This window comes from Pteronotus mesoamericanus, unplaced genomic scaffold (genome assembly GCF_021234165.1).
Source record: "Pteronotus mesoamericanus isolate MK-2021 breed Mesoamerican mustached bat unplaced genomic scaffold, CSHL_Meso_final scaffold_507, whole genome shotgun sequence".
In the NCBI taxonomy this organism is placed as follows: domain Eukaryota; kingdom Metazoa; phylum Chordata; class Mammalia; order Chiroptera; family Mormoopidae; genus Pteronotus; species Pteronotus mesoamericanus.
The window spans coordinates 5,858,609-5,874,979 of NW_026555319.1; the positions used below are offsets into that span (position 1 = coordinate 5,858,609).

The following is a 16,371-nucleotide window of genomic DNA, read 5'->3' on the forward strand; positions in this document are numbered from 1 at the left end:
CAGTCGGAGCTATGTCCCTGTTTGCTTTAAAAAAGAAAAGCCAAGAAGAACACAGGAAGAAACTCAGAATGCTACAGGAGCTTTTGAGGTTAGAAATGTGGATGTTTATGTGGAGTCAAGGGATTTTTAGAAATCTAGTTGGCAACTAGTTTAAATTTATATTTTTAAAAAATCTGTGGCATAAACCAAACACCTTCGTGCCAGGCAAGGGCTGGGGTCCACCTGGAACGCAGGGCTTCAGACCGTTCTCCCAGAGCTGGTTCCACTGCGCCTGTAGAAGTCTCCTCCGGAATCTTTTTCTGAGAACACCATTATCCTCCAGGTTCCCGTGAGCTTCCTGCAAATGCCGCTTACAGAGCGTCTGCCACGTGCTATGCGTGTAATAAAAATAAACTCATTGTGCTGACGAGTGAGCTGAGGCTCTGAGACATACAATTCTTTGACCCAGAGCCTCCCAGCCAGGGAGTTCCCCAGCAGGGATGTGAACTGGGGTTTCCCAACTCCAGGGCCTGGGGCCTACCGACAACCCTCCTCTGCCTCCTGGGCTTCCCATCCAGCCTCACGCCTTCCCTCATTACCTTTCAGGCTCCAGGCGGGCTGGTCCGTCCACCCCGGAGGTCAGCCCGACAGACAGAGGAAGCAGGAAGAGCTGACAGATGAGGAGAAGGAAATTATCAACAGGGTGATCGCGCGGGCCGAGAAAATGGAAGCAATGGAGCAGGAACGGATCGGGTGAGGCCCCGCACTTCCCATCCGTTCGGAGATCCTCGAGGCGCTGCTGGGGGCAGACGCCCTTCAGCTGCGCCGTCCTGGCCCACCAGGCCACCGCCCAGGCAGAGCTGGAGGAGAGGGTGGGCCGGCGTTTCTCATCTGGGTGCGCGTTAGGCGGGGGTCGGGGACCTTCCGATAGGGAGGGAAGAGGTAGCCACCGGAGGCTGGAGGTGTGTGTGAGCCAGTTTCAGCTGCCTCAAAGCATGTTCTGGAGACACTGGCCACGCAGAGGTGAGGCAAGGAGGAGAGAGCGTGCGTCAGAGACCATCGGTAAAAGGGAGGGCGGCCCCGGCATGAATTATTTGAGAGACCCGGAGAAATCGGTCCTGAAAGGGAGGCCCGTGTGACAGCGAGGTGGCAGAGGTTCACCTGGCGGGGGTGGGCACGGAGCACCCGGAGCCATCCCAGCTCCCCGCCTGCAGCCGTGGGGCCTGCGCTCGGCGCACCACTGTCCGAGCCGCGGTTGGCTCGCTGCGGGAGTCGGGGAGATGCCCGTGGTTACCCCCAGGGTGCTTGCCTGGCGTGAGTAAAGTGACTTAAGTACAGGTCGTGGCCCTGGCAACGCTTCGTGTTTGGTAAATGGAACGGTAGGGAGAAGGGAAAAAGCAGGATTCCGAGGGCAGAGATTGAGACAGTGTGTATGGGAGAGGAGCAAGGGGTGTAAGGGTGTGTGACGGCTGCGACGGCATGACAAAATCCAGGGGCGGGGACAGTACTAGGGAGAGGGGAGGCGGTGCGCGGCCGGGCTTGGGAAGGGGAACGCGGGGGGGTGCGGGATGCGGGTGATCTTCAGTGCCGAGGGGGAGAGGAGAGGGGCGTGGGGCGGGGGGGGCGGCGCTGCTGCCAGGAGGCAGGGAGGCCCCGAGTGGCCCCCCCCCGAGGCTGGACCCTGCAAGGAGAAACGGGAGGGAACAGGATGGCACCTCCTCCAGCCGCCTCCCCGGGCCTTTGTGCCAGGGGCTGCCTTCGCCAACTGCCTGCAACAGATTTAGGCACCGAGGTGCCCATGTATCTCCTCGCCCACACACGCAGCTTGGGGTTCGGGAAGCTCTTGGATGGATGATGATGTTACAAACAGGCAGGAAGTGGGTGCCTTTGATTTGAGCCTCTGCTGATAAGTCAGGGCAGACGGGGAGGTCAGAGATGCTGACAAGTGACAAAGACCCACCATAGCCTGTGTCTGCTTCCTCGTGAGGCTGCTGAAGGGATAGGTCTTTGAGGGGCCTGCTTAGAGGGTTGAGTTTTTATTTTGCTTTTTAAAAGATGGAGCAGGAGTGGGGAGCTGTCCGGGCTGGAGGTCTGTGTATGTCTGTGCTCATGCAGTTTTGCGTGGGTGAGTATATGTTTGTGTGCCTGTGTGTGTGTGTGTGTGTTTACTTCACCCACCAGTGGGCCTGCTCCTTTGTGCAGGAAAGAGGGATATACGTAGTAAAGATAAACCTGTGGAAGCAAGAACTCCTCCCAGCCTTTTTCCCTCATAGCACTTACCACCTGCCAATGTATTTTATATTTACATATTTACTTTGATGATTATCTCTCCCTGTTGGATGATAAGGTTCCCAAGGGTAGAGATTTTTGCCTATTTGGTTCACCACTGAATCCCCAGAGCCTAGTACATAGGTGTGCAGTAAAATATTTATTGAACGAATGAGTGAAAATGGCAGACAATGCTGCCTCCTAATTTCTCTACATCTCCTGTGGCCAAGAGGCTGGAGGGTTTAAAATGCTGTAGTCCAGGGCCCAAACTCCCAAGGAAGGCACTCTGATTGGCTGACTTATATCAGGTGCTCTCTCTCTCTCGTCCAGTCAGCCGCGCTGCCCATGTTATAGAAACATGGCTGTTGGTCTGATTCGGGGGATGAAGTTGCGGGGGGGAGTTAAGGGGTGGGGGTCTCTGTGGACTGTAAAGATTCTAGCTTGAACATTCTAGAACAGGGTAGATGGGTCCCCTGCCTTGTCCTTCATATCTTGTGATACTGCCCTTGACTAAACTGGTGACATGATGGTTAATCACTGGGGCCCCAAAGTCAGAAAGACCTGGGTTCAAATTCCTGGACTACCACTTACCCGCTGTGTGACCTGAAGTAAGCCATTTGCCTCCCTGTGCCTCAGTTTCCTCATCTGCAAAGTGGGGATAGCATTAACATATGCTTCTCGGTGTTTAACATGCAAAGGACAAGCATGGTGCGTGGCCCAGGGCAGCCGCTCAATCAATAAATGGTGGCAATCATTCAAGGATGAATCTGCTCCGGAAGCTTTTTGACAGCAGCCAAGACCTCCATTCTAGAATTATGCCCCGAGGCTCCCGTTCGGCAAGTCCTGGAATTCCAGCAGCCCCTGGCTTCCACTGAAGGCAATTAGAGAGGCATCCAGGGAAGCTGGGGCCAAGCTCTTGGTGACGGAGCCTCCCTTTGCTGAGACGCTGTGTTTCCTGCCAGAGTGGAGAGGACAGTTCCGCTGCTGCTGTTTCCGCGCACCCTCCCCGCAGGGAGATCTCGCTGGCAAACCTGTTTGTGTCTTGTGAGCTCCAACCTGCCCTCGTTCCAGTTCTTCCCACGCTTCCTGGGAGAGGATCAGAGAGGAGTCGGACAAAAGCAAAGTGACGCAGGCAGGGAGTGAGGCTGAAAACAGGGTGCCTTCGGGGCCCCACTTAAGAGCCTGAGGCTCTTGGTGAATGAGCTTTGGGAGCCTCAGTTTCTCCACCATTGGAGGAGGTAGGTCAGCCCGAGTCTCGAGACCCTCCTGCTCAGACTACAGTGTTGAGGGGGAGGGGGTGGCTGGAGGACCCGCACCCTGCCTTTGGCTGCCCCTCGGGGTGACTGAGCTCCTTCTAACTACGTTGAATTTGCAGGTGTGCCTGTGTCCCCTTCTGGGTCCAGACACACAGCTCTCGGCTCCTGAATCCTCTGTCCTGTTATCTGAGTGAAAGCCATCTACACAGGTGTGAAATCCTTGTTCACAAACATAATAAATAATCTGTTGAGCCGTTACTGTGTGCCAAACACCGAACCTAAAATGTCACGTGGATCGGCTCTTCAGCTGCTTTTCTCAGCCCTGACAAGGAGGTGCTGTTATTGTCCCCATTTTGCTCATGAGGTCAGGCCACCTGCCTAAGGTCACACAGCGTCAAGATAATACATCCTGTCTGACTGACTCTCAGAATTATGCTCTGAACTATTAGGTGTCTGTCCTGTAGGTCTGACCCAAAATGTCTCGACCACAGAACATGGGAATTTTAAAAGCTTGAGTTTGAAGGGGTTATTTTGGGAGCCAGAAGCCGGAACTCCTGTGCTAGCCCTGTTCCCTTCAGATCTTATTAACCTGTTTGTGCATCCATAGCCGGTCTCCGTGCTCCTGTGGCTCTGAGAGTTCCGGGGAGACTCACCCTCCAGCCTCCCAGGCGGTGCTGCCTTTCTGGGGTAGTTTTGCTAAAGTCACTCCCGCCTGGGAGCCCGAGGAAAAGGCAGCAGATCAGAGCTGGTTCTCTCCCTGAAGCCTCTTTGCATCTTCCCAAGCCTTTGATCACCATTCAGCCCACAATCCAGCTCTGCTCCCCGGAGGGAGAGGTGATGGCCGGGAGGGAAACTCATTAAACCACCTCATTTCAGCCCTGCATTCCTTATCGAAGCGCTAAGAGGGATCTCAGAGTGTGTTGCATTCCCTGGCAGCTGCAGGCTTTCTGCATTCCTTAGGACACTTGGCTTGCAAGAACAGAAATTAATTCCAGCGAGGTGGTTGCAGTTATCTGTTGCCGCATAACAAAGCATCCCAAATTGAGTGATTTAAAGCAACAACAGTATATTACTTTTCATGATTCTGTAGGTTAAGAATTCAGGCAGGGCTCTGCTGGGCAGGTTTTCTGCTCCACACAGCATGGACTGGGGTTGCTGTCTCAGCTGCATTCGGCTGGTGACTGGGCTAGACTGGAAGGTCCAAGAAAGCTTCATGCCCATGTCTATGCCTCTGTGCTCTACGTGTTCCCTTTCTTTCCTTATTTGGTAGTCTGACCTGAGCTCCTTTGCGTGGCAGCTGAATCCCAAGAGAGCAAAGATGAAACTTGCCAGGATTCTTAACAGCCAGGTCTGAAACTGATAGGGCATTACTCCACCATATTCTACCAGAGAGGGGAAAGGGATCCCTTCTGCTCATGGAAGAAAGACTTACGCATCCCCAGGAAGGTATTGATGGCGGTCATCTGGGGTGGCTCTGCCACATTATACGACAAGGGGAATTTAAAATAGGTATTCAGAGCTACCTCCAGGATCCAAGCTTAGCCTCATGAAAGGTCTGCTGCTCATCCCACATGGTAGAAAACGTAGCCATGCTACACCTCCCCACGGTTATAGCTCTTCTTCGTCCTAATTCCAAATTCCCAGGGAAGGACCTCTGATTGCCTTAGCTCACCCTGAGTACCCATCCCTCATCCAGTCAACCACGGCCAGAAGTGCCAGGCCGCGTGGATGCTGAGTGCTTCTCCTGAGCATGAGAAGGGCCTTTATGAGTTGAACACACACCCGTGAGGTGTACACAGGACCTTTAGCTATATTAAGGCTGGAATTGAACATCTGCTTGGGAAAACTTGTGTTTGTGGATTTCGGTTTTAATTTTTTTTTCCCCCAGTGGTAGGTCCCCTCTTCATCCTTATCTTATTTCTTTCTGCCCACAACCTCTCAAAGGCATTTGCTCATGTATTTTGCCTGTGAAGGGACAGGCAGCTGGAGCTGGGTGGCTTCCATTTGAGATCAATGTCCCTAAACAGATGGGCCCAAAAAAGTAATTAGGATTTGTCATTAACCTTGGTGTCCAGATGCTGTGATGGAGGAGGAAGTCAGACACAACCTGTTGTTGACAGAATCTGTTGGATTCTTGTCACCTCTCCATCTTGGTTCCATCATCCCCTGTCTTTTTGGCACAGAATTTTCCAAAAATGTGGACAGAGGGAAAAGTGAATAATAGTGCTTGGAAGTTGCTACATCTAGTTAGGTAGGCATCTTTTCTATAGTTTGTCAAGCTGACAGTAGGCCAGGTCATACTCTCCTCTTTCTAAAGGAAGACCCTCCCCCATTTTTTTGATCTTGAGTCTTAGGCCTTCTCTGGATTTGTTTCAGGGGTTCTGGGGCATCCTGATATTATAGACACATTTATATGTGTGTCTGTGTGCATTTTTAAGAAGAAATTTTCATAGACTTCACCAGGTTTTGGCAGACTCTGAACCCCCAATGTTGAAACTACCGAGTAGTACCTCGTTTTCCAAGGGATTGATTGGGTCAATGCTTCCTAGTGTGCTGCAGCCGTAGTAACTTACGGAATCTGTACAGGATGAAAATGGAAATCTTCATTCCTTAATTAGTTCAGTGTCTGGCATAAAAGAGAGAACATATTAAGCGAACCCTCCACCCACATGGCCAAGCCTGGACCACGCGCTCTCCAAGCTCCTTCCTTCACCCTTGGTACTATTTACATTTGGAGACATTCTTTATGGCGGAACTGTCCTGCGCACTGTAGGGCGTTTAGCAGCATTCCTGGTCTTCATTCACTAGATGCCTATAGTAACCCCCCATCCAGATGCGACAAAAGTGTCTCCAGGCCTTACCACGTACACTCCGGGGGGCAAAGACACCCTCTGTTGAGGACGGCTGCTCTGGCCATTTTGTTGGATGGTTCACAAAAGGGAGAGGAAGTAAACTCAAGAATTTTCCTGCAAACATCTTCAGCTTCTAGGGAAATGACCATTGTTCACTCTCATAAAGCACCACGTGCTGGCACATACACAAAGCTTCATGCGGATTCACTTATGCGATTCTCACAACAACCCTATGTGATAGACCTATTGTTACTCCCATTTTCTAGAGGAGGCAACTGAAGCACAAGACGTTCAGCAACTTGCCCGGGGTCACACAGTGAGTGAGTGAGTACAAACCCAGGCTGGCTGGCTCCAGGGTTGAGTCTTACTCTGCTCCTCTACCCAGAGGCAGCTCTTCATCGCCAGCACTGTGTTAGGGTCTTTCATCTGCATTACATTTCCTTTAATCCTCATAATGTCCTCACAAAAGACAGATGATTGTCTCTGCTTTACGGCTGAGAAAACAGAAGCTCAGTGAGGTGAAGACGCTTGCCCAGGGGCACACGCCTTTACATGGCCAGACCAGACTTTGAACTTGAATCTGTCTTTCCACTTTATCGCATTGCCTTTTGGGGTGCAGACAACGAAGGCCATGGACAAGTGACTTCAGGGATTTAGGGAAGTCAATGGGGTGTCTCAGCTCAGCTGATTCAGTCTCACACACTTCAACGGGGCAGTTCCTTCCTGTCCACCGCCAGCACCCCTTGTCCCCTGTGGGCCTCCGCGCCCCATGCTCTCAATGCTGCTTTCTACAACAGGGAAGGGCAGGTAGGGGGTGAGCAAGAGCCCCAACCGTAAACACTGAAATAAAGCAAACACTTCATTTTTCTATAGAAAGTAACAGCATCTGAGCAGGTAGACCTAGCCTCCGATCCCGTCTCTGCCTCTGGCGGCTAGGGGCCCTTGCATAAGTGCCCTGGTGTCCCCTCCTGTATAAATGGGAGTGAATAGTAGGGCTGATCTCACGGGTCGTAGGTGACTGCAGGAAGACAGTGCGCGCTCCTGCTAACGATCGGTGTTCTGGGTTTGTAATGACCCGGCCCCTTTCCCAGCAGCGCCCATGTCAGCTCCCTCGTCTCCAGTTCTGAGCTGGGGCGACCCCTCCCCAGAGTGCTGAGGCGCAGGCAGGAATCCTAGTCACCAGTCCATCAAGGGGAGGCATCGGGATTTATGGCTCCCCAGATACTGACAGTAATAAGCAACGATGAGAATTAATGAGTCTGAAATGCACGCAGCCCGCATGCCAGCCAGCCGCATGGCTTCGTGACAGAGTGGCTTGGTCACTTCAGGACACGTTCCTGAGGGGCCCTGCATTGGGGTCTCAAGCCAGCCCCTGTCAGACCAGCCCTAACTGCCTCCTGTTTCTAAATTCTGCCCCCTGTTCACAGCAGGGGGCCCGATCTTATCTTCAGAAAGTGCCAAATTGAATAAAGTTAATGATAATATCCCCCAACTTGGCAATTAGGGTGAGAGGGAAAGCAGCATGATTCTAGAATTCATGGTGCGCGTGTGTGTGTGTGTGTGTGTGAGAGAGAGAGAGAGAGAGAGAGAGAGAGAGAACACAGCATCCACTCTCCTACTTTGCTGCATTTTTATGAATCGTGTGTAATCAGGGTTAACTGCTGCTCTAAAGGCAGCTTCGCCACGCCCCCGCCCCAGTGGTGGAATCCCAGCTCTTCGCTCTTTCTGTCTCCAGTTCAGGAATCAATACCTAAACCCATCACGCCTTGCCAGGCAGGGTGTCTTTCTGAGCCCTGCAGGATGCCGCACGAAGCCTCCTTCCTGGCGCAGCTGAACATCCATTAGCCTCCTCTCCCCACTCAACGAGATGCTGCAGCAGCGCTGGTCTGAGAGCTCGAAAGCAGTCGCCTAAGTGTTCCCAGGGCTCGTCCGGACGTTGCAGGGGAGTCTGAGCTGACAGGCGCCATCAGCCGTGCAGCCGGCTCTGCCCTCGTCTGTGGAAGGCAGCCACCCGGGCTGGGCTCCCTGCAGGGCCAGAGTCCGTACAGCCGAGCCTGGGAAAGCGTATCCTGCACGTTGGTGCCGACAATGCCCACAGGCGTGCGTGTGCCCCCACAGGTGTGCCTGCAGGCGTATGCATCCACGTGTGGGTACCTGCGCCATCCACATATGTGTATTTAGAGACAGGCCCATGAGCCTGTTAACTTCTACTTATCGCAGCCCCTTTAAACTCTTTAGAAAGACAAATTCCATGGCTAGGCTATAGCACCCTGGTTACACAGGAAAAATGTGAGTACAGGGAGATATAAAAGCCACAGATTTCCAGGAGGAGTAATTAGCAGCAGCCGTTACTGGGTCGTTCCCATGTTTCAGGCATTTCACGAACACAATAATTTTGTCTTTGCGGCAGCCCTGGGGGTTAGGACTGTGTTTTCCCTAACTTGAAAAACTGAGGCTCAGAAAGGTTAAGTAACTTTCTCGGGGTCACAGAGCCAGGAAGTAGCCAAGTTCAAAGGCGGACAGCCTTGTAGTTTCAGGAGGCCGGGTCCAGCCCCCATGCAAACAGAGCCCGGGACCTGCCTGCCTCATCCCACGAGGAAGCATCATTATGTCGGAGCCTCCCGAGCGTTGCCGTCCTATGTCCACATGTTGTCGCAAAACAGGGGAAGTCAACTCACCTCTCTTTGAAACCCTTGGATGCTGTCCCGTCCCTCTGAGGCTGGCGACACTGCACAGAGCGGCCCCGCCCATCCCTCCAGCGTCATCTCCCGCCATCCAGCCCACCAGCCAAGCCGAGCACCTCTAAGTCCTTCGCGCACACTGTTCCCTCTTCTCCCAACGCTCTTCCTCGGCCTCTTTCCTGGATCAGCTCCTCTTCAAGCTGCAACTCGATGGCCACTTCCTCTGAGGCCCCGTCCTGACTTCTCTTGCCCCCCTCCTAGGGGTTCTCACAGCTGCTCGCGCGTGTCCCTCAGAGGACGGACGTACTCCCTGGGTGCTTACGGTGGTCTGCATGATCGTTTAAATAACGCCGGCATCCCTCGCTAAAGTTCCAGTTCCCCGGGGCAGGGCCCTCATCTGGTTTGCTCCCTTTTGGGTCCTCACTGTCCACTTGGCACAGGGCAGGCGCCCCATAAATGTGTGTCAAATGAATGAGTAGCTCATCCAGATCCATTCAGATGGCAAGGTCAGGCCGCGCGGGGAGCCCACTTCCCATCACCTCCAGACATCACCTGTTGGCGACCAGAGGAGGAGACATACCCTTTCTGAGAAAGGGGAGGCACCCACCTGGCTTCACTGAGTAACCAGCAGCCCCCTAAGCACGCAGACCGGGGACGGATGTTGCTTGGATGTGAGGTTTAAGGAGTAATCGTAGAGTTAATCGGCCATGCAAAGACATAACTAAAGAGTGACAGCCACTTTACAGTGTCCAGATAATTGGGCACTTAATGTGGAGACATTAAAGAGGCAAACAGAGCCAGCCTGCCGGTGCAGACGGGTCTCCTCGTCGCCTCGTCCTTCCGTTTTAAAACCCCAGAAGCGACCCGGAGGCTTCAGCCCCAGGATCGGAGAATCCCTGAATGTCGCCACGGACGAGACTTCAGGCGCATGTCATCCGACCTCTTGAATGGGATTCTGGATGAGGGACCCGAACAGCAGAGGCTTTTCAAGCTCATTGGCTGGACCAAAGGCAGGACCCAAACCATGCCTTTCACCCTCGGCGTCCGTGTCCTCTATCTCCAAAACGCCCTTTCTCTCCTCCTAAAAGGCAGCACGTGGTCATTGCAGAAAGGAAAGGAGGCACAGAGGAGCTAGTTGGGTGCTTGGGGAGGAGGGGGTGGTGAAGGCATTAAAGGAGAAAATAAAAGTTACAAGCCCACCCGCAGCGATAATCCCCGTGCATAGCTTGGTGTGCTTCCTTTCTAATTGTTTTTTGGCTCAGTGCACACCACGAAGATTTCAGATGAACGTGTTCCAAACCCAGACTCATATGATCACAATTCTACATCTCGGGTTTGGGGTGTTTGTTTTTTTTAACTATTTAATATCGTAAGGAGAGCATTTTCCCATGCGATCTGTCCCACCGCTTGCCCCTTTCCTGCCGCATTGTTCCAGGCGTGGCCGGGGACTCCCCAGCATCAGGATCACACAAGGAAGCCACTTCAAAGGCCGATTCCCAGGCGCCAGCCGCGCCGCGTAGAATCTTTGTCTGAATGTTGCACACTCTCCCCGGGTGATCGAGATGCGCCGTCAACCTCGGGGCCCCCCAAGGGCTGCCTGCTGTAGCACTGCCCCGGGGCCAACCAGGTCCAGGGCCGAGAAGGGTCGGAGTGGGCGCCTGCGCATTGGGATTCCTTTTTAATACAGGTGATTGGCATGCGGTGAGGGCTGCGTGCATCTTCCACGGTACAAACAGCTCCCTCCTGCCAAGACTCGTAACAGCTGTCATCGTAAGAAACGTCCAGACCTGTCGAGGACTTTTATGAGTTTATTTGAGCCAAACTGACGATGATTATTGGGAAGCAAAATCTCAACGGACTGAGAAAATGCTCCAGAGAATGGCAGTTTTGCAGCTTATTTTATACATTAGAATCAAAGCGTGGCGGGGGGAGGGGGGCGGGCAAGGAGGGTTACATGAAATTCATTGGTAATAGATTAGGGAGGTGGGAGAAACCAAAGTGGCAGAATCTCTGCAATTGGATAAAGAGCAAACTGGCGAGACATGTGCTTGTGCTGGTTTTACATGGGTGGGTACCGTTAACAGTGCGCATGTACCGCATGTAGAGATGCTAGGCGGGGACAGGGTAACAGTGGGGGGCTCTGTGGTCTCTGTTGTGGCGGGAGAGGGTGCCCTGAGGGGTCTGGAGAAAGGGGGTCACTCAGACACATGGAAGGTATGTTGTCTCGGAAGCAAAAAGACAACCGACAGGCCCGGGTGAGGTAAAGGCTGACCTTTGGCAAGGAAGCTGCGGCCTCGGACACGGCTCCCCACCACAACTCACTTTTAGTTCAGAAGTTTTCATCTCAGACCATGCTCTGTGGTCCCTTTGGTTCTCGGCGTTTGTAAGGCCGCCACGAGGGCCTCCCCAGAGCTTGTCAGGTTCAGTGTGTGGCCCCTATTTCATCCACACAACAAGCAATTCCCTGGGGGCGAAGATGCTGACACGCTGTATCTCCAGGATAAAGACCCATTTGTGACCCATGGTCTTGACATGATTGTGACATAGCTTCCTGCAGGTTTATTTCCAGGTTCACGCTGCTTGGCTCTTGGGGCCTCCCTGTCGGGGCCCCAGCATCCGGGGCGGGGGCTGCACAGAGGGTGTCTGCCGGGGGCGCCGCAGGACGCCCCTGGCCCGTCTCCGAGCAGAGAGGGAAGGTCTGCCCGCCCCCACCCCACATCTTCTGTCCCTACCGGTTCCTACTGAACTTACAGTAACCAGGGTCCCTGAGATGAGACAGCTGAATCATGAGCTAAAATCCCTTGTTTTTCTGTGCCATTTGCCGCCACTGGTGGAAGCTAACCAGACACTCCCAGTATGACCCGTGTTAATGGGGCATTTCTGCATTTAGGATTAAATGGTGGAAGAAGCGGCCATCTTGGAAGAGGCTAGAACATGGGTTTACAAAGGGTGGGCGAATCCACAGCCCTGACTTTCCAAGAGGAGGCAGGAGAACCTCCTGAAGGAGGCGCACCGCTGTTTAGAAGTGGGTCGTCTGTGTCACGCGGCCTTTCTGAGCTCCGCTGGCAAAGTGTGACTTGAGGCAGGAGGCCCCAGGGGCTTCACGGAAAGAGCGTGATTTACCAACGCAGAGAACTAGGGTGTGGCCCTGGCCGAGGGACCCCCGGCGAGCCCCTCACCCTCTCTGTGCTTTGGGATTCCCACTGAGGAAAGAAAGAGAACAAAATCTAACCACTTTCCTGCTGAGACGGTGGGTGCAGGAGAAAAGAGAGCAAGGCCATGTGCGAGCAACACACACCGTGCAGCTAGCGTCCCGCCCCCGCTGGCTCACCGCATTGTCTCATCATATTTTTTATAATCCGGTGGCACCGAAGGGCGCCCAGAAAGACAAAATCCAGATTTCTCCACCCTACGCTGAAGGTTCTTTAGAGAAACCGGGTGACGGGGCAGCTGTTGGGTGTCAGGGAAGTGAGGCGGGTGGGACAGACCCAGATGGGACCATGGTGTGCGTGCACCCTAGCACTTACCAAGGACAGGGGCCCGTGGTGTGCGGGGGCCGGGGGTGCTCACGGGGCGCCCAGGGCTCTGCTTGGAGCATCCTGGCAGCGCTGCGGCAGTTCCTAATGGGGGCTCGGAGCCAGCCTGCCGGGCTCTGAGTCCCAGCTTTCTCCACCTCCCAGCTGCACAACTCGAGCAAACCGCTAATCCTCTCTGTGCCTCCGTTTTCTCATTTGGAAAATGGGGGCAAGAATAGCCCTTAGCTTGTAGTGCTGCTGGAAGGATTCACTAATCAAAGCTGAGGGCTACTGATCTCTGTGCCTGGCACATGGTAAGCGCTCAGGAAACCTCAGCTGCTGTTAGTCCGGGTGTTCTGAGACCGTGGACTGGGGCTTGCTCCTGGTTACTGCTGCCACTGCCCATCCTCCTATAAAAACAGTTTCTAGGGAAAAGGCGTGAGGAGGTGAGGAGGAGGACAAAGGGAAGAGCGCGCAGGCTTCGGCAGCTGCCTCCAATCTGGGTCACAGCGGAGGCTGAGAGCCTGCAGGCTGCTTTTGGCTCTTCCTCGGGCACAGTGTCTCTCTGCTGAATGGAACACATAGGAAAGGCTGCTATTTATAATATCGCCAGTCCGAGCACTTTGAGGGGATGGCGGGAGCGAGGAGGGCTTGTGGGGAGAGAGAGCCTCGGGTGGCTGCCAGGGGCCTTCTGGAGCCTGTGGTCCCCAAGTCCCAGTCCAGGGCTTCTCCCACCCTCGGTATCCACATCTGGGTCCCAGCCCGTTCAGCGGACGGCAGGGTCTGGCTCCATCTGGGTCCCCTGGCTGTGGCTGGAATGGGAACAATAGTCTTGCTTGAAGGAAGGGCAAGGAGATGACTTCCGGGTGGTGGCATATGCCCCAGAACCCACCTGAGATCCCAGTAGGGTGCTGCTCAGAGACAGTGGCTAGGCAGCCTTGCTGTTCAGAGTGTGCCAGGGAGCAGTGGCATCGTGTGGGATCACGTGGGGGCTTTCTAGAAATGCAGCACCCAGGCCGCGCCCAGACCTGGTGGTTCAGAATCGGCATTTGAACAAGATGCCTGTGCAGTTGTGCACATGTTAAGTTTGAGAAGCAGTCGTGTAAAGCACGTAAACTTGGGTTCTAGCTTCACCTCTGACACTTCCTTAGCTGTGTGACCTTGGGAAGGTCATTTAACTTTCCTGCCTGCTGGGGCTGGCTGGCAAAGCACTTCGCAGCACGCGGGGCGTGTATTAAGCATGACGTACATCTAAGTTACTCTGTATCACCTGACCATCGATTCGGCCTGCTCTTGCTGGGTACGGACTTGGGAAGTGGGCTGCCCCTCATCTGTTCAGTGACTCACCCATGGGGACAGCTGTGCTGGGGACGGGGATGGGGCTGGGGGTGGAGAGCAGCCTGGATGAAGACTTCGGACGGATGTGCAAGCTTGAGATGCCTGGGAAGACACCCGAGTGAAGATGTCATGCAGACAAGTAAATAAACAGGCCTGGGGCTCAGAGCTGGTTTCCTAGAAGAGGTGACGTGACACAGGAAGGACCAGGTCAGATTCTTGCTCTGGATTCAGTAGAATAGATGGGCTTTGGGGGATCTGGGGAGGGTTCCCATGATTTTCTGAAAGTGCGTCAGACTTCATGTGCCTACCTCTTGGAGAGGGTCCAGGGGTCCTCATCAGATACCTAAGAGTCCATGACTGAGAGAAGGTTAAGACCCCAGCCTATTACTGTGGGAGACGCAGGTGGTCCCTGGTCCTGTCAGGTCCTTAGTGCGCTGTCTCTGCTTCCAGGCGCCTGGTGGACCGTCTGGAGAACATGAGGAAGAACGTGGCTGGGGATGGGGTGAACCGCTGCATCCTGTGCGGCGAACAGCTGGGGATGCTGGGCTCCGCCTGCGTCGTGTGTGAGGACTGTAAGAAGGTACCGTCGCCCACTCTTCCCCGCACTCCTGTTCATCGCGTGTAGGGGGCTAGGTCTGGGCTTCCACCTTGGGGGACCCTGGCTCTTGGGACTGGAGCTTGGATCCTGAGGGGTAGCTGCCAGAATGTGATCCCTTCTGGGATGCTCTCCTGTCCTGCTGCCTCCCAAGGTGACCCTGATCCCGGTTCCTCCTGTGGAAGTCACTGTGACCCTTCTGTCCCCTCAGAGCTCAGCTCCATCCAGAATGAACTTGGGAGCTCAACTGAGGTAGGACGTGAGCTGCGGTGGAGCCTGCAAGTATCCGAGTTGTGGCTTAGCAAGCTCCATGTCACGTTGAAGAGTATGTTGGGCACATGTCTATATATGAAAGGCTAACCCAGCACTCCCTTACCTGAGTTATAGTACAAGTGACTTAGAAAGCCCCTCTCCAGCCCAGTTAGGGCCACTGGGGTTCTAGAGCCTTCGTTCTTGAAGGGGGGGGTCTCCTTGTGCTCCTCTACCCCGTAACCTCTCCTCAGCTGTGTGCACCTGACAGTTCCAGGACAGAGCTAGAACTGTCCTGGGGTCTGCCTGATTCCCAGGAAAGGGATCAGGGGAGTGGCGCACCTGGAAACATCCATAATGTCACTCGGCATCTCCTGCATACAGTCCCATCTAGTGTTTAGATGGAATATTGAGGAGAGTTGATCTATTCCAAAAGGAAAAAACAAAAAGCAAAAACAAACAAACAAAAAAAAACAACAACTGTTGTCTGCTGCAGGCAGGCAAGAGTGAGAATTTGGGGATCTATTAGGGTTTCCTACTTGTCTTGATTTCCAAGAAACAGCCAAAAATAAAATGTCCCATCACATAGTCATGGTGTTTACTCAGATAACTTCCTTCTCTTCTTCGAAGGGTTGAAGCTGTATTCAAAGCCTAGGTTGTCTCAGATTTACTTGAAAAGAAAGAAGAAATAAATTAATGAACAGTATGGATATATAGCTTTTCCTCTTCAAAAATCACGTCAATTGTCTCCCCTGTATGGATGCTGAACGCTCAGACCCCCCACAGACCCCTGGAGAATTTCTTTACCCAATGCTTGGGAATGGCCCCAGTTCTTGTTATTGGAAATTAAGACTCCAGTTGGAAATTTATTCTATCTGGCCTTGGCCATGGACAGGAGGTGGGAGAAGAGAGGTTCTGGCTCTGCACAGCGGGGTTCCGTCACCACCCTCCCCAGCCGCCTGCCCTGATCCCTGGCAGCTCGAAGCGCAATGCCTCTGAGCATACACTGGCCTGTGTTCTGTCCCCAGAATGTCTGCACCAAGTGCGGGGTGGAGACCTCCAACAACCGCCCCCATCCCGTCTGGCTCTGCAAAATCTGCCTGGAGCAGAGGGAGGTGAGTAGGCCTGTCCTGTCTGCCTTCCAGGGCGCCTGGCCTTTTTTTTTTTTTTTTTTTTTTTAATCCAACTCCCCCTTTCTCTCCAAGGAAACAAGGTGGCAAGTAGGAGCTGGAGAGCCTAGTCAGGGGCTGTTACTTCAGGAACCAGCTCAGCTGTGGGCGCTGGCAGAACGCCTCCTGTGCGGTGGAGTGAACTTATTTCTCGCGCTCCTGGTCCTCTTCCTAGCAGCAGGGAGCGGCACATCCCATGTGGGAGCTGGGAGACTTGGTGCCCATCCTTGTCTTTGCGCCCTCTGGTTGCGTGACCTTATACGTGTTCAGCCCTCTGCGATGTCCAGCTTTCTCCATCAAGGAAATGGGTCTACTCGGGCCCTCTCTGTTGAGAGGTCAGGGGTGTCGTGTGAATAGATAGAAATTGTGAAAGACAGCATCCCGGGGAGAAAAGCGTGCCGGCCACTGTGTCGGTGTGCCTAGGGAAGGGAGCAAGGTTAGGCAGTGACAGCCGCGAAGGCAGGAGCCG

The 16,371-nt window shown here is 53.8% G+C and overlaps 1 protein-coding gene across 3 annotated transcripts in view; it reads left to right on the top strand.

Moving 5' to 3' along the window:
- Positions 1-16,371, top strand: part of RPH3A (rabphilin 3A) — a 155,887-nt gene that overhangs the window by 114,534 nt on the left and 24,982 nt on the right. For all 3 annotated transcript variants that reach the window (XM_054594072.1, XM_054594070.1, XM_054594071.1), the window contains 3 exons: positions 586-732; positions 14,340-14,469; positions 15,762-15,848. In XM_054594072.1, coding sequence (XP_054450047.1) covers positions 586-732; positions 14,340-14,469; positions 15,762-15,848 — 364 coding nt within the window. The remainder of the gene's footprint in view (positions 1-585; positions 733-14,339; positions 14,470-15,761; positions 15,849-16,371) is intronic.